Raw genomic sequence first — 22,476 nt, forward strand, 5'->3', positions numbered from 1 at the left:
TGTCGGGTGGTCGTGGTCGGGTGGTCGTGGTTACCATAAGGTAGTCACAAGTTTTGTGGGAGGACGCGCCGCACAAAAACGCAGAGTCAGGCCAAACTCCGGACCAGGCATCAACTCTCTCGCACAAAATTGCATCAGGCACCTAATGAATTCATCTCACATTACATAATTATTAACGATCCCCAAGTTCATGCCTTGCTGCATCTCTGGGTGCCACCGCTCCACCAAAGCTCAAGAAGTTACTGGCATCCATGATCTTCCATGCCATATTAGTTGACATCACACAGCAACCACAACACTTACTACAAGTTTGACATCACGTCCTCAAATACTTCTTCTTTTAACCCCTCGGCCGTCCCGTTCAAGCCCGCGTTTGCTCCGGTCAAGCCTGCGCCCGCTGCAGCCAGACCTTCAGTCATGCAACCTGCGCCCCCACAGCCGCAACCAAAGGCAGACCCCGGCTCCCGGAAGGCGCTTGAAGCTGCGATGCTTCATAAGGTACCACCAAAGTGGGCATATCTGGCTGGCGAGGGAGAGCCGGAGACGGCAGCGTACTACGAGCACCGTCGATCCATCGACCCGCTCTACGAGCATGCCGGGGTGCTCAACAAGACCGTGCTCGTGAACCAACACGATCGGTTCCTCATGAGACAGGTTCCTAGTCCTGCTCCTGTCAATCAGGCGAAAGCCTCCACAGTCTCCGTCGCTGTTCAAAGGCCTGGTGCTGGCGGTATGCCGTCGTACAAGATTGTAGATGCGACAGCACTGGAGGCTGAAGCTCGCGACGGGTGGGAGCCGTGTGTCTATCCCGATAGCGCCTACGACGAGCAGAATGACGACAAGGATATGCGTCACGTTGAGCGCATCCAGGACGTCAGCTGCATCGATGAGCCATGGAAGGACCAGCAATGGCGTTTCCAGAAGGAAATTGCCTTCTGGAACAAAATTGAGGGAGTAAACTGGCAACCTGGAGATGTACATGACGAGACAACTGTCAAAGAACAGTCACTGTCCTTTGCGCCCTCTTTTCGGCCTCGGAGCGGCCTCTCAACTTTCGCCTCCGCGACCTCGAATGGTCACTTTCACCTCCACAGGCGCCCAGCGCGAGTTGGCCTCGGCTGGGGAGGTTATGACAGATTCGACGACTGGCAGTCGTACGGGAGACAAATCAAGCCAGAAATGGTGCCTCAGTATCCCAAGAATGCACCGGCCGAGCTCTGCTTCGTGGGTGAGGATGGCACTCGTCAAGTTTTCGAGCCTCTGGAAAATGACGTCTCAGCTGAGCGTGAGCTTCCAGACACGCTTTACGAGAAGCTCCACGCAAAGAAAGCCGCAGCAACACGTGGTGGTGCCGTTGGTCGTGGTGGTGGACGCAGAACACCAAACCGGGGCGGACAGCGCGGACGCGGCTTCAGCCGTGATGGCTGGGGAGGTACGTTTCGTGGGAAGGATTGGTGATCTGGCGAAAGCTATTACTTGTTGGTTGAGATCGGCGCTAGCCGTCAACTTTTGATTGTATTCGGCGAAAGCTGACACTCCTTCCTGGTCGTGTCTGGCGAAAGCTGGTACAATAATCCTTCATGTATGCGGTCTGTTTGAGCCAAAAGCTGCCACAGTCCGGAAACTTTAGCGCAAGCCAAACCATGAATTTGCTGACTTTGCTTCCCTTTTGCAATGTGTTCCCAATGGTTCTCTCAGTCCTCTCCTTGAGATCAGTCGCTATTCATCACGCGACCGCGTAACCTTCAGATGGCCCACTCTTACACATGTACTAGTAACCCAAATACATACTGAGCTGCTGCTGCTTGTTTGCCACTCTCCCTCAAGTTCCGTCCATTGAGGTCGTGGAGTATCCCGAAGGCCTTAGTTCCTCGGCCACTAGCGCGTAGTTGTCAACCAGGATCCATGCCTGAACCACTTTCATAATACACCAGATATCTCACTGCTGATTGGGCCGAGACAGGCTCCCTATCATGCATCCAGACACCTTTTTCCCGTGCACTGCTGCAAGCACACATTCCATTGGTTGCTGGAGTTGAGGTACTATTCACAAGCTGGGCATCACCTCATTGCCTACACGCTTGGCGACGAGGAGCTGTACAACGCCATGCTTAAGACACTGATTCTGGGCCTCAGCCGCGACTCAGATGGCGACCTTGTTATCAAAGCAGGTGTTAGGTTGATGGAGACGGCGCTCCCCGCAGCACTTCTTGATAAGAAGCTCCATCAGATTAGTGTTCTGCGTGGCGATAAAACACTGACATGTGGAGCAGATATTATCTGCGAGACCAGAATGGTGTTGCTCGACACGCTTCTCACTAGCATCTCGAAGGACATCAACCCAGACTCCACTTTCGAGCTCTGCCGTTTTCACAAGGATGAAGACCAATGTGAAGCCATGCAGTCACGAAGCAGCTCAGGCCAGCGTCACCCGCCTACCTGCACACTACTTGCCCGAGAACCAAAACTAGGGAGAGGTCTCAGACGCAAGCTGACACTAGGGAGAAATCACTACTCGTTCCACCACAGCCGATGGTCCCAACCCGCGCTTCATGCATCGAGATTCCACCTCTGCCAACGTTCGAGCCCAGAGATTGCCTCATTCCCGCCCAAACCTTGGAAGCTACAACCGTACTCTGCTCAGCATAGCCAAAAGTACTATCGACAACCCCAGATGACACGTGAAAGGTGGGGACGAATCGCTACACGAGATTCGAGAGACTCGGGCTTGGCATTATACAAGCAGATTGGTCTGCAGCGGAGGGCAGGTGCGTAAGCCTCAGCCTGAGTCCTCTCGCCACGAACCGAGCTAATTCTTGCTATTGACCTACCACTTCAACAGACCGAACCACAGCATTGTCTGCTCAGCCGTCCGCATTCTATCGGTGGCGCATGACCCGCCAGTGGCTGCTGCTCCTTTCGATTCCTTTACAGTTCATTAATGTCTCCCAGCATTCAAGGGTTGTCTGTCTTCGTCTTTCAAAACGCTATCGCTACCCCCATTGTATTCTCGTGTTCATGGCTACTTGCAACAACAACGTCCTACGCTTCTCATCCAGCATTCACCAGGGGTCGCCTTGCGTGACAGAGTCTGTCGCCCAAAAATACAATGGCGGGCGCTCAAAGCCAACAAAGCTGCGAGTAAGAACAAATCCGGTCACATTGAGCCGTCTCCCCCGGGGTTTCGTTCTCCATTCTCTCTGTCAAGCTAGAATTCATACTCAGGCAGCCCATTCAACACAGGCAGATGATGCGAACTCGTCGGCACCTTGCGGTAATGAACTGTCTTAGAATTCAAGAGACATGGTTAATGTTCTCGTTGGTGGAGCAGAGATCGCGGCTTCCAGCTCTGCTATGATACTGGCCTTGCCTGTCTGGGGCGCGATGCTTCGTGGTAGCCTCAAGCTTACAAAGAAGTAGACTAGATTAATAATCATCGAGCTCGATGGGGACGCTGAGGTAATAGTATCACTTCTCGATAATATCTACTATCGCTTTATAAAGGTCTCTAGTGCCATAAGTTTGTTAGAGCTCTGTTAGCTCTCTCTTACGATAGTTTTATATAAGTGCGAACTATTAATCCACCTATGGGCTCGTACTTAGCTGAGGCTTCTTAACCTGAAATCGGCGAGTTCCGTATTTGAGAAGGACTACTATAAGGCTCTATGGATTACCTGCACACTTGGTGATCAGGATCTGTACAAGGCCATGCGACCTCTGTCTGAGTGGCGGCGTTCTTGGAGGGCTGCCGCTTGTCTTACCGAACAGCACCAGGAGTATTTGGACTTGCTGGGACAAAAGTATGCCATTGCAACATCAGCCCAAAGCCGGACCCAAACCCTCACTCCAGCAACAGAGGGAGAATAAAGAATTGTCCCCCTCATTTCAAAGCCACGAGGGTCTGAGCGTGAGACTTCTCTATCGCAGTCGGCGGAGAGCGTCGAGGATGCGTCCGTCGTCCGGTCGGCAGTCGAGAACGATGACGCTGGGGCAGACACTGGCAAGACAAGTGGGATTCCCGCTTGGTAAGCCGTATCGCATATGTCTCCGTGCACTCCAAAGGCGTTTAGTGGCAGCATTCACATTGCACAATGGGAGCATAGGCTAGTGGGAGAAAGTCTGTATTGAGTGTAAGAAGGCGTCCGTCGTTCGGTCGCTGGTCGAGAACAATGACATCGGGGCGGACACTGACAAGACAAGCAGGCTTTCCGCCTGGTGAGCCAAACCGCCCGGGATGTCTCTGCGCTGGTCAGCCAATCAGGTTCTGGAGCGTGTGTGCGAATCAGCAGACAAGTCCCGTTTTCCCCGTCTTAAAAGCCCAAACCAACCATTTCTGCTCCATAAGTAAGCAAGCGTAAGCAAACCCTTACCTCTAACCTTGTCTGCCAGGGCCACGATCAGCGCTACCGGCGAAGAGCTCGACCAGCTAGCCGCGCCACCAAGTGATGGCGCAAATGGGTTCAAATGGTACAACCAAGGACCAAGGCCAAGTCTGGGTGTAAGACCTGCAAGTAAGTGTATCAATCTATGGGAGCCTCGCACTGATCCACAAAACTGACTTGTGACTACTAGAGCACGCAAGGTCAAATGCGATGAGTCTTTCCCGGAGTGCAATCGCTGCGTCTCGGGTGGTCGCTTGTGCGGCGGGTATGGCATCTGGGGAGGCGGCAGCCGGGCCAGGCCTGGCATCAAACATGAAAGGCCTGCCACACCTGGCAGTTTAGATGCCTCCAGCAATGTCTCAGCACGCGGCAGTCTCGTTCGGCCCGGAGGCGGCAGGCCTATTTGTCCAAAGATCGGGACAATCCCTGCGTTCGTCTCATCAGCCATAAGCTCAGCCCACGACAGAGAGCTGTTTGACTGGTACCTATCACGGGCATCCATCAAACTGCCTGGCTCCTTCAGCCACGACTTCTGGGCCAATGTTGTCATCCCCTCGACGCTTTCCGAACCCGCCGTTCTCCATGCTGTATTGGCAATCAGCTGCACGCACAAGCGTGGAGTGATGGAGCAGCCTCGCATGGAGGTTGCGAGCAATGACACGGCTGAACGACTTAACATGCTATCCCTACAGCACTACGTCAAGGCCATTGGACACATGAAGTCTCACTTCTCCGCTCAGGACGAAACTTCAGTGCAGGTCGCGCTCGTTGCCTGTGTGGTTTTTGTATCACTCGACCTGCTGCGTGGGCATTGTTCTACAGCGATGATGCATCTCGGGAACGGTTTGAAGCTGATGGCGCAGCGCTGTGCTTTTACCGCTGGTGACGCCGTGGGGGAGAATTTGCTCCAGCCTCGGCTGGTAGTGTTGAAACCGCCCCAGAAGCTTGTCGATACGTGGCTGATTGATGTGTTCACAAGCATGCAGATTCAGTTTGCATTATTTACACCACGGACCGATGCATTCCTGGTCTCCGGAGAGTCTTTGGAGGCCGTGGCCGTCTTCAACTCGGTAAACGAAGCATGGCGCGCTCTTCAGCGGCTTCTTATTCGAGCATTGCATCTGTCAGCGGTCTCGTTGGCGATCTCAGCGGCACCACTTTGCCAGAGCGTTACACAGGCAGGGTTGGCGCAAGAGCTCCGTAGCAGGCTATTGTGGAACATTGAGAAATGGCGTGCCATATTCGAGAATTCACAGGCCATCCTCGGCGAAGAATGTAGCAAGTCCTTTGAAGTTGCAAAGGCTCACTACGTCGTTCGAGCCTACTACTGCATGGTGGCCATCCAAGCGGCAACGTGCCTGCGCCACATTGAAACGGGAGTGTGTAAGTGGCAGCCCGCTGATACCATTCCGTGTGGCGATCACGAAACAACCAGTAACGATCCCCTGTCAAAAGCCATCGACAGCGAGATGGTCTACGACGCACATACACCGCTCTTCATCGAAATGTTGACCCCTCTGGCAGAGCTATGGGGCATCGCACACCCACCAGAGCATTTTCGCGTTCCGCAGGACAACCTGTCTGTGATTGACATGGCGAGATCGATGATGGATTTTGGATGGCTGCCCTTGCTGTTCTTCCTCGCCAGCAAGTGCCGTGTGCCACGGGTTCGGGAGCATGCCGTGCGACTCATGGAGAAGAGTTTTCATAGAGAAGGGATCTGGGACTCGAGGCTCGTCGCGAGGGCGACAAGGAAGATAATCGAGTTGGAAGAATCTGGAGCCGTGGGGCCCGGGTTCGGAGGGAAGAGAGAGTTGGTCTTCGAGCTTTGGCACCCTCCCAGGGCTGAACAGACGACTTGTGTTCCGTTTGTTCCTGCTGCAGGGAGACTGCGGGATGTTGAGATGGTGCTCAAGGGAGAACCTGTGGAGACAATGGAGCTGGTAGCCCTGTCATCGACTCAAGGGACAACGCTGGCCAAGTCTTTTGTCGCCAGTTACTCGCTCCAGGCTCAAAAGTGGACAAACTCATAACGAGGACTTTGGAAAGGACCGCAGTGACTAGACATACCTCGGTAGTTTTACGTGAGGCCAGGGTCGTCTTCGTGCCAGCTGTTCTGAAACTCGAAAACAAGCTGGTTCTAAGCGCAACCAAGGGCATATTTCGAAGCGGGGAAGGCGACGCTGTTTTTTTGCCTCTACAGAACTCCAAGGCGGACCAGGCGAGGCATTTTCCCAAACGGCGGGTGGTCTGCGACCTGCGGAATCCCCTCTGGCCTAAACTCGAAGGTCGACGCGATTAATCAAGATCCGAGGGGGGACCCTGGGCTGTGATGCGAAAGGGCTAACGATCTACGCGGTTGTGTGGAAGGCACCAAGGTTCAAAAGGCAGCTGCCATTCACATTGCTGGCGGTTGCTACTTGAGAGGCGGAAACTTGATCCTTCCGCACACGCCAGAAGAGGAACCGGCTAGCAAGCTAATGTCTTGTCACCCGAGCGACTTGCGGTGCACCCGTCTTGACAAAGACTTCACTTCTCAGAATCAGCTACCGGTCAGCCATCGCCCATTACTATTGCATACCCACAGCCAAACAGTATCCAGAAAAGTATCAACCATTAGCGGCGACTACCCTAACAGACGACCACAGCGAGCAGCCGACCGCCCGTCCATAGTCAACAGAACAATGGAGCCCCAAATTCTCGACGAGCACGGCGATCTTGTGCTAGTCATCACCAGTCGCTGGCCCGTGGGCCCAGACGCCTCGCAGTTTCGAGTGTCGTCAAAGGCACTCATCAGCGCCTCGCCCACCTTCGAAGCCATCCTCACCGTCATTCCGGCTCCTCATCCCGGGGCGGACGGTCCTCCTGCCACTACCCAGAGGACTGTCCAGTTGCCCACGCAGCTCCCAGGCTCGTTCGGCTACCTCCTCAGTCTTTTGCACGGCCAGGCCATCTCTCTTCGACCCACCGATGATTCCAAGGCAGCAGCCACTGAGAGTGTTCGTCTGATGCTCGAGTTGGTTATCCTAGCCACCTTGTACTCCTGCATTCACCTTACCGCTTCTTATGCCAAGGACTGGGAAAGCCATTGTAACGCCACCGGCAGGATGTGTGAGAACGACAATGACCCAGGCACGTACATCAGCATTGCAGCCATCGCATACCAGATTGGCGCGCCACGCCTGTATCGTACGGCAGTCTCACACTTAATCCGGGCCATGGAACCGGCACCGACTGCAACATGGAACATTGGGTGGAAGTATCTGCCACCAGATCTCATAGGTAAGTGTGGCCATCATTTGACGATTCCTGAGTCGGTGTAAAGAGCGCTGATGCCATTCGCACATGTGACGCGTCAGCGACCATCAATGGCCAGCGCGTTCAAATGCTGGAACAGTTTCTGCGCCCCGTGGTGGCCGCCCTCAAGGCACTTCAAAATGCATTCCCGTACGCATTCACCCCAGATCCGCCGAAGCACGTCTGCAGTACCGAAGCCGAGAAAAGGCACTGTGCCGAGTTGAATCTCAAACACCTGGTCTGGCAACTCAACCAGGTCGGGCTGTGGCCACTGCCGACCTCACCTCACGTAGCCCCGAAGCGTGTCCAGGCGAGTCTTCGCCGTGTGCTGCATGCCAGTGTTTCGAAGGATTACGAAGTCTGGCGGCCACGGTGCGCTTCCGTGAGGTCAGAGGATCAGAGGATACGCAACTCGCCCTCCCAACCCTGGTCGCACCGACCCATTTCGATGAATCCTTACAAGGAATCGCACATTTATGAGCCCCGAGCGGCCGAATCTCATTTCATGATGGCCCGCAGGTGCGCCATTGTCGTTCCCTCTCATCGGCCTCCGAAGGAGGATGCCTGCTAAAGCCTACTCGTGCTGGTGTACCGCTCCTGGAACGGATAGAGGCAAATCAACTGGGGAAAAAGAGTGTGAGATGAGCGGGTAAGACTGCTGTTGATTGAGGATGTAGATCGGCGAGAAGGAACGTTCTCTTGTGGCGGAAAGAGTCGCGCTGGATGCCGTCTTTTGTTATAACAATAATGCATATGTGCCTCGATTTTTGATAACCACACCGCCTGATTTATCGTGTTCTTGTAAAGCAGTGGTCTTGAAAATGCAACGTTGTCAGTAATTCAGCACGTGTTGAGTGACCAACCAACAGCTCAGGCCCTTGGAGGCACTCGACTTCGTTCGATCATCTTTCCAACCTTGCTACGACACTTTAGACTGGGTAATGTTGTCTCCAACCGACATCAGCCCTCTTTCAATCTGGTTGCTTCTCATTTCGGCTCCATTCACTCCATAGGGTCAGAGGTCGCAACGGAATGTGCCCAACTCCGTGGGGGCTTGAACGCCACCAATTCTTGCCGTTTGTTCTTGGGGCAAGGATATGAGAACAAGAATTGATGGCAAGGGCACTGAGGCACATGCAGCAAAGCTTTTCTTTGCAATGCGAAGCCGTGCTCCCTCGCCGATGGCATGCTTTTACCGGGGGGGGGGGGGTACACCGTCCATCTTTGAGCAGTTCGACTACGAGGTGTTTTTTTCTTTTCTTTTTGATACCCGACCGCGGAACGCCCTCGGCCGCCGCTACGAAGCCAGGCTACGGGGCAAGCTTAGTATCAAGGCCCTCACTCACTCTGCTTTTGGCAGTCGCGGCAGTGCACTGCTGCGGAGTGGTGGTTTTGCTGGCTGGCGGTTGTGGCATCTTTCGTGTATCCCCGCATCGCCGGCCCAAATGGAATGGGAGCCGCCGCGTTTGTCGACACTTTCTGGCTTTCCAGGAGATCCTTGAAAACTTCGGGCTCAAAGATGACATGATATTGCCAAAGCCCCGCGCGTCAGGTACTTTGATGATCATCGCCCGAGAGAGAGAGAGAGAGAGAGAGATCCGTCGGAAGCATGAAGGGCGAGAGGGGAGGAGGGGTGAGAGGGGTGAGAGAGGGGGAGAGGGGGGGGGGGGGGGGGTTGCCTGTTCTGGACGTTCTGCCTGGCTCTGCGCCAATCAGCGGGCGGTCCCCCTGCTCGGAACAGTGTGGCTGGCGGGCTGACTTGTGAGTGGTGCCGCCCACTCCAAATGGCAAAGGTGTTCTGGGGAGCATTCTGCACCAGACCCTCCCCCAAAAACAGGGAATACGACAAATGGACAAAAGGGCGCAGCGGATTCGATACCTGGGAGTAAGATTCTCTTGATATGGTCATATTGTCAAATAGTCAAGTAAGGGACGTTATCTCATAATGCACACCCGCAAATGTGCTCATTCCATTCTTGTTTTGTTCTTTCTCCTGTCTTCCCAGAGCCCCTCTCAGGCTTCCGCAGATCCACACAGCTGCAAAGTGTCAACCCCCTTACACACGTATGCATGCATAGCACACTCCCAGCGCTGTGTTTTCAACAGCCACCAGGCTTTCCTGGACTGTTACCAGGAAAAAACAACAAAAGGGGGGTTTTTTCCCTTTCCATGAAATGGTCTTTTCGTGGTCTACTACTACCACAAACCACTCTACTGCTGCTGCGGCTTCTGCACGGCGATGGCCTCCTCCTCCTTCTCGGCGTGCTCGGCGCCGCCGTTCTTGCCCTCGCCCCGGGCAAACTCCTGGGGCATGGCTATGGGCCGCTTGCGCGCGAGCCGGACCGTCTGCCAGATGCTCTCGCTGTCGCGGAACAGCAGGTCAATCTCCTCGAGGTTGCGGCCCATGGTCTCGGGGAAGAACAGGAACACCGCGATGGGCACGGTGCCCGCGATGACGGCGAAGACGATGTAGTACTGCCACTTGATGGTGCTGATGGCGACGGGGGTGACCATGATGACGACAAAGTTCCTGTTACACGATGCAGGGTCAGTCAAAACTGTTCATGACATGCATGGGAAAAGTTGGGAATGTGAAGGGGGATGGCCGGGCAGCGCCGTGGGCGAGAAGAGAGAGTGGGGTGGATGTGGGGACCGTGTGGGGACAGTGCGGGTGGGGCCGTGCGAATGGGTTAAAAGCACATACCAGAGCCAGTGGTTCGCAGTACTCAAGCTGCTCATCGTCATGCGCAACCTCAACGGCGCAACCTCCGTGCAATACAGGAAGTTCGCTCCCAAAAAGCCTATTGGAACGAAGAAATTAAACAAATAAATGAAGCATCCAGCGGCAATCTGCGCGGCGGTGTTGTCCTTGGGCATGGAGGTGGTGATCGCGAGGGCCACCATGCAGGCGCACATGCCGGCACCGGAGGTGATGAAGAGCGCGCGCCGGCCGAATCGGTCGATGGTGAAGAACGCCACAAACGACGACAGGAACTTGAAGGTCATGGCGCCCGCGGCGAGGACCTTGGACAGCTGGGGGGACATTCCCAGGTTCTGCTCAAAGAGGATGGGCACGTAGACGGAGATGAGGTTGCTGCCGCTCATCTGCTGGTAGAACTGAAGGAGCATGCACAGCAGGAAGCGGTACAGGAGCTTGTCCTCGCCCATGGTGAACATGTCGGCAAACTTCATGCCCGACTTGGCCGAGTCCTCGAGGGAGAGCTCGATGCCGCCAATCTCGGCCTGGACCTCCATCGAGTCCTCGGGGAGGCCCCGCAGGATGGCGATGGCGTGGGCCGCCTCGCTGCGGCGGCTCTTGAGCAGCAGCCAGCGGGGGGACTCGGGGAACAGGTAGACGGAGCAGATGAGGACGACGGAGAAGATGATGCCAATGGCGATGCTGGGCCGCCAGGTGACGGGCCCGTCGTGGAACTGGTAGAAGCCAAAGTTGATCCAGCTCTCGAGGACGTAGCCGACGCAGATGAAGAGGCCGTCGAGCACGACGTGGCGGCCGCGGTTGCTCGAGCCAGCCGTCTCGCTCTGCCAGACGGGGACAATGGAGCTGAGCGTGCCGATGGCGATGCCGACAAGCACGCGGCCCACAATGAACTGGGCCAGGCCGAAGCTGGCAGCCTCGAGGACGGCGCCGATCAGGCAGCAGATGCCCGCGGCGAAGATGCACTTGCGGCGGCCGAAGCGCTCACCGGCCCAGGAGCAGAGGAGGGAGCCGACAATGGCGCCCACGACAAAGGTGGCGACAATGAAGCCCTGCAGGGTCGACTTTGCGCTCTTGTCGGCCCCGGTGGCATGGACCGTGTCGATCTCGGGGAAGGTCTTGACCCAATCACTGAGGGTGAGAAGGCCACCGATACCAGCCTGGTTGTAGCCAAACAGGATGAAGGCAGGAGCGACGATGAGGGCAACCTGCAGCGTGCTGAGGGCCTTGCCGGTGAGGCCGGCAATGGGGTTGAGACCCATGATTGCGGGTTGCGGCTGTGGTTGTGGCCGGCGAACGCGATCTGATCTACGGCAAGAGGCGCGAAGAAGAGGGTTGCTGTCTCCGGGCGGCGAGTGACCACAAAGAGATTCTGAGGAGGAGGACGACGACCGACACTTGACACAAATCAAGCATGAGTGAGGAGGGAAAGAGTCTCGAGGGAAAGGAGGGAACGTCTGGCAGAGCCGTCTATTTATTTTCTACGAAGACGGCCGGCGGCCCCGGTCGAGTTCGCGAGCAGGACCGGCGCACCCCACGAGGGAGGGCTCGATACCCCGTGGTGTCTCCAGCCGGCATGCTGGTTCGCCCCATGGGACAAATTTGTACCGTGCTTTCGCGGTCGGGGTGGGTTGTTGAGAGCCGCGACGCGAGGGGATGGATGGGACTGGAGGGACCCTGGCAGAAAGGGTCCCTTGTGGTTCGTGCTGCGTAATAGACTAGACGTATGGGGAAACACGAGTATCCTGGCCGCGGAGGAGCAGGAGAGCAGGAAGCGTGTCAGGACCGCCCGCTCCTCACTCAGTCAGGAGTCAGTCATCGAATCCGGTCTCTGTTGAGGAGCGAGGGCCACAAAAAGCCCAGACGGGGCCAGTAGGAGGCGGGAGGGGGGCCAGCACAGATGGGGACCGCGAGACGAGACCGAGACAAGATAAGGCGAGCTTGAGTTGCAGCCGGACGGCCGGGCGATAAGGCAAGAAACAGTACATCAATACATCACAGGCGGCGGCGGCGGCGGCATTGGTGGTGGTGTGGTTGTCTGTCGGCCGGCCGGCCGCTTCACCTTGAGTTGAGGTGCCTGTGTGCGTCAAGGTGTGCAGGGACCTCGCGCGACTCCACCGGCCGTGTTCATGGCCACGGGCCGACTCGAGCACGCAGCGCCCCGTTTTTGCATCACTGGTGAGCCGCCTTGACTCGGTCACCGGCACGCTCTGATACGTCGTGCTCCGTCCAAATGTCACGAGAATGGACCGCGCAGTGGGGCGGCCTCCCTGCTCCTCCCACGCAAGACGGCTGCGGCAGCACCGAAAGGCCCGATCCTGCTCCTCCTGCTGCTGCTGCTGTTGCTGCGGGAGGTATGCAGACGGTCAAGTTCCTCTGTCCACTCGAGGCATTTTTGCAGATGCAAATGCCACTAAAGGAAAAAGAGCGTCAACCCGCGACGACTATTACATGCAGGCGCGCCCGGCCAAACCCAGAGCTGTCGTTCAAAAGGACCCCTGGCAGGTCACACAAGGCAAGCCACGCACATGGGCCAAGCCGGGACAAGCGCTGGGCGTAAAAGCTTGGTAGCGCGCGCGGTCCCCTTCTCGAATCCGTCCGTGATCGGCAGCTATCTCCTGCAAAAGAAAAAAAACCGAAAATTCTATTCCACCGCCTGCCCTGACTGAAGGGAGACACAAATTGACACAATGATGGATAAAGAATTACCCGCCGACTCAGAAACAGAGGCTACTTGCGTCTTTCTATCTTTGGCACAACCCAATTGATTGTCTTGCTACCATTGTCCCCCCCCGGGCTTGCTGTTCCATTCCCTCATGTTTCGTGGCTTTCCCCAGACACGAACCGTGACATTTACTCAAACAGCAACTCGCCATGGGATGATACCTCACCAGTCGCCATTGAATAAACTGCAACTCTGCAAACCAGGGGCGACATGCTTTATCGCCATTCCCACCCAGAGTAACCTTGAAAAGGCCTCACTCCCAGCCAGCTAGCCAGCCAGGCCATGCTCGGGCACTTTCCGCGAGCAAAGCCCTGGAGTGTCCCATAAAAGCCCCTGCTCGTGGCCCCACAGGTTCTCTGCTCGGTGCTCCACCAGGACCAGCCCTGGAGCCCTTTAGTGTGCAGTGACGCACGCTAATGTGCCGAAGGTTCCTGGCTCTGGTATTATGTGATGATGTTATGCACGTCACAAAAGAAGACTAGGACAGCCTTGCAGCCAGAGATGGAATTCCGCATTCGCGCAATAACACCGACCTTTACCTAGGTCGGTAGGTGCAGTGACACCGCCAGTCAGGGCTGCCCCATTAGGGACCGCCGCCTTATCGTGTCCTATCACTGTGGCAGGTCGCACCCAATGCAGCAGCAGAGCGAATGTCACATTGGGGGGAGACGGTGTCTGGCCTGACCTCTTTCTCTTGTACATGGAAAGTCGATATATGGATTACGGTGAGCTGGCAGAAAACGACAATGTATACAACGCGCTGATAATGCATCCCTCCCTGCCACCTCAGCTCACATGCCTTGCCCTCTAGGGTCCCGTGGTAAACGGGTCGCAAGTCTACATGGACGCCGCCTCAAGCTCCCCAATCCTCCTCTCGATCTCGGGCACCTGTCTCAGCAGCACCTCGAGGTCCTCCTTCTCGTCCTCCAGTTTCAGCCGCTTGTCCGCGTCAAGCTTGGTAAACACATAGTGGCCCTGGCCATCAAACTGCAGGATCCGACTGTGGTACTTCCACAGACTTCGCCGGTGGCTCACCGTCATCAACGTGATGCCCAGCGCCTTGGCATTGTCATACATGATTTTTTCCGTCTCCAAGGTCACACTGCTTGTGCACTCATCCAGGATCGCGTACCGCGGCTTGTGGTAGAACAGGCGCGCCATCGCGACTCGCTGCTGCAGACCGCCAGACAGCACATCTCTCCACTCGGCCTCCGCGTCCCACCCTTCTGGGTACAGATCCACCAGGTGCTCGAGATTGAGAATCTTGAGGATGTCAAACAGCTGCGCGTCCGTGACCCCACGAGCGCGCACAGTCCGCAGACTGTCCGGGTATGTAATCTGCTGTCGCAGGCTGCCTCGGGACAGATATGGCCGCTGAGGAATGTAAAAGATGTCCGTGAAGGGTGGCTTGTAGACTGTGCCACCATAGACTGGCCAGAGGCCACCGAGGATGCGGAACAGACTTGACTTGCCGCAGCCGTTGGGCCCCACAACAAGGAGGTGGTCGCCTTGCTTCAGCGAGAACGACAATGCCTTGACGAGCACATCACCATTGGGCGAGATGATGGGCACGTCGATGAACTGGATATCCTTGCTCTCCACCACCTTGCCTCTACCTTTCAGAACGGCCTCGTGGCTCTCGGTGCCAGAGCTGGAAACCAGTTTCTTCTCAAAATGACCAGCCTGGATGTCGTCCATGACCTCCAGCAGTGATGCGACTCGAGACGTGTAACCTGCCAGCTCCATGATTTCTCGGTACGAGAACATGACACGGCCAAATGCGTCCGAGGCACTCAGTAGCATGCGTCTGTTGGTAACGAAAGCCTCGGTCCTGTCTCCCATGTTGGCTACATCAATGCTACCGGCCAGCTGTCCTGGCAGCTTGAAAAAAACCGGGACGCTGCACAACATCAGGCCAAGGGCACCCCAGAGGTACTTGATGACAAAGTCTTCCATGACTCCGTGGTAAAACCGGCGGCGCAGGATATAGTTGACATGCTTGATGAGCGTGAAGTAGCCCTTGTCGAGCGTGTCCTTTTCGGCTTCATGCCCGTGGTACAAGGCGACCTCCTCGCTGTGGTCAATGAGTCTGGAGTGCTGGAATCTGAACTCGCCCTCTAGTCTAGCCTCGTCAGCTACAAACTTGCCAAATGGCGGCGTAAGAGCGCGCATGACGTGTGCAGACAGCTGAACCAGGAGAGACATGGAGATGACTCCCTCGCCGCCCACACTCTTCGATAATGACCAGGTATATATTGTCTGTGGTCACGTTAGCACGAAGCGGGCCATAGTCCGACAACTTCATTCATGTCAAACATACCATGTCGAGAATAGGCTTGGCCAGATTGCTGTAAAGCTCAGCCAAGCTGTTGGAAAACTTAGATACATCAACCGCGATGAGCTGGTCGGGATTCTTGATCCGGTCGTCGAGGGAAGAGATGCCATAGAACGTGAGTTGCGACAGGTATTTGTCGTGGATGTATTGTGTAAGACGGGTGCGGTACTTCAGGGAGAGTTCGGCCTGGTGGTAGGAAAGCTGGAGGGAATCATGTCAGATGTTGTCATCGACGGCAAGAAATGGCCTTGATGGACTTACCATGGAGTTTGTGAAGGTGGCCGGCACAGCAATCACCATCCACCACACGATCCGCATGAGGAACTCCCGGCCACTGCCTTTGACGAGTGCCTTGACAATCGCGCCGTCCATCTCGGCAACCTTCAGACTGATGAGAGTTCGGACTACGAGGAAGAAGCTGTGGCTGATCAGGAGCCGGGCCTCTTGGCTGCGCCAGCCTGGGATGACAATCCTGAGCAGCCGCAGCAGAGAACGGAAGAACTCGCGATTCAGCTCGACCTTCTTCTTCTTCTTTGCCGCATCTTCAGGTGCATCGAGAGCAGAGGATGTTGTGCCCGATGCGCGGCGGGCCTCGTCACGGGCCGAAGCAGCCTTCTGCTCGGCGACGGCATGGCGCACGCGATTGACGAGGGTGACGAACAAGGCGAGATAGACACCGCGTGAGATGCGGGTGCGGTTTTGGATGTACAAGGTCGTGAGTTGAGAGACGGCGCTTCGCAAGGACCGGTCCGAGACGGCGAGCTTCGACTGGGCGGCCATCGTGGCGGCAGGAGGCCAGCAGAGGCGGCGCTGATGATGGACCTCGGTGCCAGTGACGATGGCGGAATCGCAGTGGCGTCAGCAGGTGCTAGCGCGGGTCTGGGGTAGTGTTGGCTGTCTGAGATGCGGTGACAACACTGTCAATCACAGGATGCACAGGAGGAAACAAGAACGAGGCACTGCATAGGCCATCGCCGGGAGGGACTCAGAGGACGTGCTTGGCCCGGATCGCAGTCAGAGGCGTTGCGACTATCACAGAGTCATGGGGCGCCGCAGCCGTGAGCTTGGTCTCCATATTGGGGTCGAGAGCCGGCATTCCTCGGCGCAGCTCCTGCCAAAAGCATGGGGAAGGCGCGCTTTCCCCGTCCGTGCTCGTGCTTCCCGCGCATGTGATTCTGGAGTCGCTGCTGTGGCTGATCTGTGGCGCAGAGTCTTCACTGTGGCACAGCCCGGCCTTGGAGGCTCTGAGGGCAGGACCCAGTGTAGTGGCTGGCGGGCAAAGTCTTTTGCGGGAGGCTTACACATGCCAATTTGCTAGGCGGGTTTTGGGGGCCAAGCTAGAGGGGCAACTTCGCCGTCGCCGGGCACCAAGAACTTTTTACTGGGCAGTTTTTCCCAAAGCGGTTGAAGGTCACGAACCATTTCTGCACTTTCAGCCTCTCAGTGTCGGCTTCATCGAGGCTTACCACTGTCTCCTTCACAGCAAATTCAGCTTGCACCTTTTACTGCTCCAACGATAGACGACACCAGCCACCATGTCTGACGAAGAGATCGCCGTGTACGACGAGGTCGAGATCGAGGACATGACCTACGATGAAGACCGCCAGATCTATCACTACCCGTGCCCCTGCGGCGACAGATTCGAGATTGCCCTGCTCGATCTCCAGGATGATTCAAACGACATTGCCGTCTGCCCAAGCTGCAGTCTCATGATCCGAGTCATCTATGATCAGGTCGGTGGCCACTATGCCTTTACCTCGATCGCCTTTTCAACTGCTGACCTGTTGTGGTTTCGCCTGTAGGACAACCTACCGAAGCCTGATCCCGAGCCTCCAGCAGAGGCCGCCGCAGAGCCTGTGCCTGCGGCCGCGTGAACGACGACTACCAGCTTGCATCAGATCGCAGCATGACGCCTCCCGACGAACCACACTCACGAGATGCCGAAGCCGGACAACGCTACCGCATGATGGCTTGAATACCAACGAAGCACGCATCGCCCGGCCCCGAGTCCAAATCTGCTATCCTCCGCCGTGATGGCGCCTGTGTCCCCTTGCCGAAAGAGACCACTTGCCGATCCAACATCTCGCTCCGCCGCAGCTGCACAACCAGCGAGCCGTGCGGATTACCTGTGGCGGCTGTGGCAGTCGCCATGATGGCGACATGGTGTTGCGAACATTCTCACCGAGCTGCCGACCAGCACAAGCCACCGGCAATCACATAAGCCATCTTCACGCGGAAGAGCACCAAACACGGAGTCTTAAGTTTTCGACGGAAATTCATTGTACTCTGCCGCCATATGGGGGGGGGGGGGGGGGTATCCTAAGAACAAGACCAGAACCAAACCAGAAACTCCAAGCGCCCTATCCGTCGTGGATCATGAATGTCGCATGAGTCGCCAACTCATTACATTATGGCTGTCGCAGCAAGCCGGCTCTAAGATGAGAAGAAGTGGTGCCGAGAAGAGAAGAAGGGGCCTGCCGAAATGAAGATGTATCGCTTGCGTGGATGCAGAAAGAAATGGTTGTTGTGTGGAGGCCAGCCAGCCGCTCACAAGAGGAAGAGGCCGGCTGCCGAGAAGACGATGAGGCCCATGAATGACGCATCCATGGCGTGCTTGTCTGTTGGTGTGCCGGGGGAGCCCAGCGAGAAGTCTGATATCGCGGCTGTATGTGCAGAGGAACGACTTTTGTCAGTCTACGTTCGGAACAACAAGGAGACCTGAGACATTTCCACGGGGCGGGCGGGCTTGTCTTACACATGGCGCCGGCGGAACCCTGAGCGGCGATCGTTACGGGTAGCACGAAACCGAGAGCAATCTTTGCGACCTTCATCTTGTCCTCTGGGTGATGGTGTTGTGACTACAGGACCTGCCGAAGGATATCTGTGTATGTGCTGGTGGCTTGTGGAAACTTGACGACTAGTCTGTGATCGGGTACGAGCTTCTCGTCTGCGCGCGTTTCCGGAAACGTTCTGACTATTAGGCAGCTGGTGAAGAGGTAGCGAGCGATGGACGGCGGCTTGTCTTTGCTTGTTGAGTCTAGCAACAATGAAGCGAGGAGAAAGAAGCCGAGCGTGGGGAGGAAGTGGATGCCGGATGGTTAAAAGAATCCGGCAGGAGATCGCTGTAATGGCGATCGGGAGAGGCAGAAGAACGGCAGCTGGTGCATGGCGCGGCTCTAGGCCAGGCCTGCTGCTGCAACGGTGCACAAATCTGGTTTTTGGCGGCAGAAGCCATGCCATCGAGGCTAAGGCGGCGCAATTGTGGAGCCCGCGAGGAGCCGGCGGCCCCTTTCCCCTGTCCCTGGCGCTCTCTGGCGCTCCAGTGGTGCTCCACGCCGCGACACCTCAGAGTTTTTGAGCCATGGCGCAAAAGCGGGCACCATTGGCTGGCCAGCCCAGACCTTCCTGCAGATCGCTCTCGATCTCTGGAGATGGAACTTGTTTTCCTCATTGCAAAGCCCCTCGGGCCATCAAATGCCGCCATGGCTTGCACGGCAGCTGGGGCTTTGGCGTTTAGCAGTGGTGCGCTCGGGCAAGGCTGGACGCGAGACAGCAAGCAGACCGATGCGCAATCAAGCATGGCAATCAATCCCTGGACTACGCGCGCTACGGCCAGCACACCTGGATTGGGACGTGATGGGGGCGGCCAGCCATGATGTCTACAGGTTGCATTGCAGCCCGTGGATAGCCCACCCCTGCCCGACTATTACCACGCTCGGCGCAAGTGGTGGTGTCTGCCAATCTCACCACCCCTGTCTGCATCGACATCATAGGTGTGTCGGAAAAGAGGGCAGCACCCCTGCCAAGGTGGATCACAAGCAAGAGAGACGACGTTGCGCGCTGTGTGTGTGTGATGTGATGCTCGCTCGACCACGGGCGCGAGTCGAGAGACCGATATGCCAAGACTTTTGCTGGTTCCCGTCAGGTTTTGGGTCCATTGGCTGGCTGTCTGCCTCCTTCCTCTACCCATGCACGCGCGCGGGGGTTTTTTCCTTTAGAGATCATGCTGGAAAGGACAAGACGTGCACACGTGCGTGTATGTGTGTGTGTGTGACCCATCAAACCCACCCCGTCGAGGGCTCGTGTCTGCACCCGGAACTGTGTGTGGTGATGTACGCGTCCTCTTGTGGGTGGGCAGTATTATTATTAGCGACTGGTGGTGGTGGCCGACAGGCCCGGAAGATGCCATGGCTTTCCCCCCCAACGAGACTGGAGCGCCTGAGCTGAGCTGACAACACAAACGACGACTTTTCAACGTGGCATTGCCTCAACGCCGGTCAGCTGCGTACGTATGTGCGCTGCGTACAATCGACTGATCCGCACATGGCGACGCGGGGGCGGGAAAACCTTCTTTTCACTCAAGAACGCGGGGGAACGTGTCTGTAGGTGTGTGTCGCTGGGTGCGTGGTGGTTGTGGTGGTGGGTGGCCATGCCTTGTTTCACCAAGCAAAAAAATACGCGTCCGCAGCATAAAAGCAAGCTTAAGAAGTTTAAAAGGTTGTCCCCATCCTGCTTCGTGCCGAATCGCGCATCCAGAACAGTATCGAACTGTCTAGGCTGGTTCCCCCGACACCCCTGACGGGGCGTCGATTGCATTACATCAAGTACGCAATCGTGCACAATGCAGGTGACAATGAAGGTAAGCATCGCATCTGTAACATTAATTAGCAGCAGCATGGAGCGAGAGACAGAGAGTCACGAGTCACGGTTGCCAGGCAGGGGTGTCTCTCTCTCATGTGTGTGTGTGTCAAGGTACATGGTGCTTGTGCCTTGGCAGTGCCGCGCCTTTTTTGCATGGCCCGTCGATCTGCTCTCGTTCGGGGGGAGGGGGACGGGGGATGGGGACCCCCACTCTACCGTAACGCCCCCAGGGCCACTCAGATTTGTCGCACCGATAAAAGACCACCATTATGGTGTCCTGTGATGCAAGGACAGACAGCCGGAGGCACGGGAGAGGCTTCAATTACGGCGCTTAGTCCGGGCGGTCTTTGATCTGGGGACCATATGGAGACGACGACGGGGAGTTTCACTGCTGCTGCTGTTATGGGTTTTGCAGGCAAGAGCAGAGGCTGGAGACACGCGTCGTCATCGCGACCCGTACTGCCTGGGCCGGGCTCTCATATGGTCAAATATATGCGCGCCTTCATTTATTCTGCATGCGCATAATTAAGAACCTGGCAGATTGAGTTGTCTCGACTCTGCGGGGCGCTATTGCTACGTCCGTGCTGACCTGGCCGCATGGCTCCTAGGGTCCGGAGCTTGTCGAGCTTGATTGACATGGAAGAGTTGGAGCTCGCCTCGGCCATGGCGACTAGCTGGCAAGACGATGTGGTTCTTGGAGAGAGGAGGCAGCCCAGTGGCAATATCTGGATGCTGTCAGGTTACAGGCAGGATACGGAGGCGCAAGAGGGATCCGACTCGAATACGCGACACAAACAGGCCGTGTGAACCCTCGTGGTCGAGCTCCCCCTCCCACACGAGCCCTGAGCAGCGGGAACAGCACAATGAATCACCTGAATGAACCGGTCCATCTGTACCTTATCTGAGCCACGGCACGGCAGCAAGCAGGTGAACGTGGCGGCCACAACCTGCAGGTTTTCCCGCGGCGCTAGAACAGAGAGGCGTTCCGACGGTCCAAAGGGCTTGATCCTTTTCGGGCTTGGTGAGCGAGAGTGGCGTCCGTCTCACCCCTGCTGGTGCAGTGCGACCCAGGCGAGGATAGGCTAATCGCAGCCCAGGAAAAGGAGGCTTCGTTCCTGATTGTCAGGTCGGTCTGGTCTCCGTGCTGCTCTAGCGCCGCCGTGGCTGGTGCGTTCGTGCGGTGCGTGGAATGGGACTTGCGGTTTGTGCATGTTGCATAGCCGGCGCCGGCGTACGCGTACGTACACTAGGTGCATTTGGAGGGTCGGGTGTGTAGCGGCTTGTGCGGTGTCATGGAGCTTTCTCAAGTTGTGCCTGATCTGGCATAAGGGTTGCAAAAATCACGCATCCCGCCTTGCACAAACCTGGTACCAGCAATCAGGGGGCGCTGTGCATCTGCACTGCGGGCACCCGCCCCTCCACGACGGCAACTGCACTTTGTAAGGCACGTTCATACCGAGTGCGCACTCGGTATGAACGTGCCTTACAGCGATGACACAGTCACCACCACCTCCTTCGATACGGCTTATCAAGGACTTTGCCGCCGACGAAATAGAGCTCTGGCACGAGATGGCATGTCGAGGAGATGCTAGAGAAGCAAGGATGGCTGTTTTTGGGGCATGCATGCGTGCGTTGTGCACGTAAACGCCAGCTCACTTTCTGGCAAGCAGTCGTTCGCGCGTCGACTTGGCTTCCCACGGGCTGGTGTTCTCTCCATACAACCATTTTCACTTGCCCTTGGACCACGACCTTGCATGATGCAGCTTTGACAGACCATCCTGTCTCCACAGCCGGACTGTTCCATCTCTCTCTTGATCCCAGAACCTGGAGCAGCAAAAGTCGAAAGGTGTGCCCCGCGTCTGACGTAGTGATCCGCCCAGACCTGGCACACACACACACACACACACACACACACACACACACACACACTTGAGCCTGATCTGCAATCAGCCCGCACATGTTCAAGGCAGTCCCGACGGATCCTGGGGTTTGTGCAGTATGTGAAAGGCCGTAAAACCCGTGCTGGAGACCTGCCCGCCTACATGCACGAGGAGAAGAATTTTTGTAGGGCTGTCAAGCTCCGAAGCTCCATCAAACATGAGGTGTGCCGCCTTCACCATGCAGAGCCCCGGCAGACTGGTGCCGTGCCGTGCCCGAGCCAAGCCCACATATCTGTAGACCTACATGGCGGAGATGCTGGATAACGACCGCACTCGACCAAGAAGCACTGCTTGAGAGTGTGGAAAGCTGTGCTTCACCGCCAAGCACAATAAAGACCGAGAGCAGTAATCGGGGTGGTTCTACGGCTGGGTGTGTTGACGTCATTATCATGACACAGCTTTACAGGACGTCAGGGCCTGTCTGGCTGAGGCCATCACGG

At 56.5% G+C, this 22,476-nt stretch overlaps 7 protein-coding genes across 7 annotated transcripts; 3 read left to right on the forward strand and 4 right to left on the reverse strand.

Annotated features, from left to right (window-relative positions):
• Positions 1-417: 417 nt before the first annotated feature.
• B0I36DRAFT_426578 (uncharacterized protein) lies at positions 418-3,420 on the forward strand (the record flags this gene model as incomplete). The annotated part of the gene is made up of 4 exons (XM_046162398.1): positions 418-1,432; positions 2,055-2,768; positions 2,843-3,141; positions 3,292-3,420. The coding sequence occupies 4 exons, from the start codon at positions 418-420 to the stop codon at positions 3,418-3,420; spliced, it is 2,157 nt and encodes a 718-aa protein (XP_046018085.1).
• A 3,646-nt stretch (positions 3,421-7,066) lies between these two features.
• B0I36DRAFT_357391 (uncharacterized protein) lies at positions 7,067-8,250 on the forward strand (the record flags this gene model as incomplete). Its single annotated transcript, XM_046157796.1, has 2 exons — positions 7,067-7,664; positions 7,742-8,250. 2 exons carry the CDS (start codon positions 7,067-7,069, stop codon positions 8,248-8,250), a joined length of 1,107 nt encoding a protein of 368 aa, XP_046018086.1.
• Positions 8,251-9,569: 1,319 nt separating this feature from the next.
• On the reverse strand, positions 9,570-11,806 carry B0I36DRAFT_259181 (general substrate transporter). Its single transcript, XM_046151099.1, has 2 exons — positions 10,384-11,806; positions 9,570-10,209 (listed from the first exon to the last, which is right to left on the reverse strand). Exons 1-2 carry the CDS (start codon positions 11,655-11,657, stop codon positions 9,891-9,893), a joined length of 1,593 nt encoding a protein of 530 aa, XP_046018087.1. The 5' UTR covers positions 11,658-11,806; the 3' UTR covers positions 9,570-9,890.
• A 29-nt stretch (positions 11,807-11,835) lies between these two features.
• Positions 11,836-12,394, reverse strand: B0I36DRAFT_309803 (uncharacterized protein; the record flags this gene model as incomplete). The annotated part of the gene is made up of 1 exon (XM_046152178.1): positions 11,836-12,394. A coding segment is annotated over exon 1 (173 nt), but the record flags the coding sequence as incomplete, so codon positions are not given.
• A 1,401-nt stretch (positions 12,395-13,795) lies between these two features.
• B0I36DRAFT_280366 (ABC transporter transmembrane region 2) lies at positions 13,796-16,508 on the reverse strand. Its single transcript, XM_046151471.1, has 3 exons — positions 15,717-16,508; positions 15,441-15,656; positions 13,796-15,379 (listed from the first exon to the last, which is right to left on the reverse strand). Exons 1-3 carry the CDS (start codon positions 16,233-16,235, stop codon positions 13,958-13,960), a joined length of 2,157 nt encoding a protein of 718 aa, XP_046018089.1. The 5' UTR covers positions 16,236-16,508; the 3' UTR covers positions 13,796-13,957.
• Positions 16,509-16,863: 355 nt separating this feature from the next.
• Positions 16,864-17,771, forward strand: B0I36DRAFT_309806 (uncharacterized protein). Its single transcript, XM_046152179.1, has 2 exons — positions 16,864-17,188; positions 17,258-17,771. Exons 1-2 carry the CDS (start codon positions 16,991-16,993, stop codon positions 17,327-17,329), a joined length of 270 nt encoding a protein of 89 aa, XP_046018090.1. The 5' UTR covers positions 16,864-16,990; the 3' UTR covers positions 17,330-17,771.
• Positions 17,763-18,812, reverse strand: B0I36DRAFT_4705 (uncharacterized protein). The gene is made up of 2 exons (XM_046162924.1): positions 18,211-18,812; positions 17,763-18,118 (listed from the first exon to the last, which is right to left on the reverse strand). The coding sequence occupies exons 1-2, from the start codon at positions 18,693-18,695 to the stop codon at positions 17,830-17,832; spliced, it is 774 nt and encodes a 257-aa protein (XP_046018091.1). The 5' UTR covers positions 18,696-18,812; the 3' UTR covers positions 17,763-17,829.
• Positions 18,813-22,476: the final 3,664 nt, after the last annotated feature.

The sequence above is a fragment of the Microdochium trichocladiopsis genome (assembly GCF_020744255.1).
Source record: "Microdochium trichocladiopsis strain MPI-CAGE-CH-0230 chromosome Unknown B0I36scaffold_1, whole genome shotgun sequence".
NCBI classification, from domain to species: Eukaryota; Fungi; Ascomycota; class Sordariomycetes; order Xylariales; family Microdochiaceae; genus Microdochium; species Microdochium trichocladiopsis.

Bases quoted from the DNA above. Each gene is read 5' to 3' on its own strand.
- B0I36DRAFT_259181 (XM_046151099.1), bottom strand. From the start codon at position 11,657: ATGGGTCTCAACCCCATTGCCGGCCTCACCGGCAAGGCCCTCAGCACG. The intron at 10,210-10,383 runs GTATGTGCTTTT...ATCGTGTAACAG, and splicing joins ACTGCGAACCACTGGCTCTG to GAACTTTGTCGTCATCATGG.
- B0I36DRAFT_280366 (XM_046151471.1), bottom strand. From the start codon at position 16,235: ATGGCCGCCCAGTCGAAGCTCGCCGTCTCGGACCGGTCCTTGCGAAGC. The intron at 15,657-15,716 runs GTAAGTCCATCA...GATTCCCTCCAG, and splicing joins CCACCTTCACAAACTCCATG to CTTTCCTACCACCAGGCCGA. The intron at 15,380-15,440 runs GTATGTTTGACA...ACGTGACCACAG, and splicing joins CCAAGCCTATTCTCGACATG to ACAATATATACCTGGTCATT.
- B0I36DRAFT_309806 (XM_046152179.1), top strand. From the start codon at position 16,991: ATGTCTGACGAAGAGATCGCCGTGTACGACGAGGTCGAGATCGAGGAC. The intron at 17,189-17,257 runs GTCGGTGGCCAC...TTTCGCCTGTAG, and splicing joins TCCGAGTCATCTATGATCAG to GACAACCTACCGAAGCCTGA.
- B0I36DRAFT_4705 (XM_046162924.1), bottom strand. From the start codon at position 18,695: ATGGCATGGCTTCTGCCGCCAAAAACCAGATTTGTGCACCGTTGCAGC. The intron at 18,119-18,210 runs GTAAGACAAGCC...CTGCACATACAG, and splicing joins GGGTTCCGCCGGCGCCATGT to CCGCGATATCAGACTTCTCG.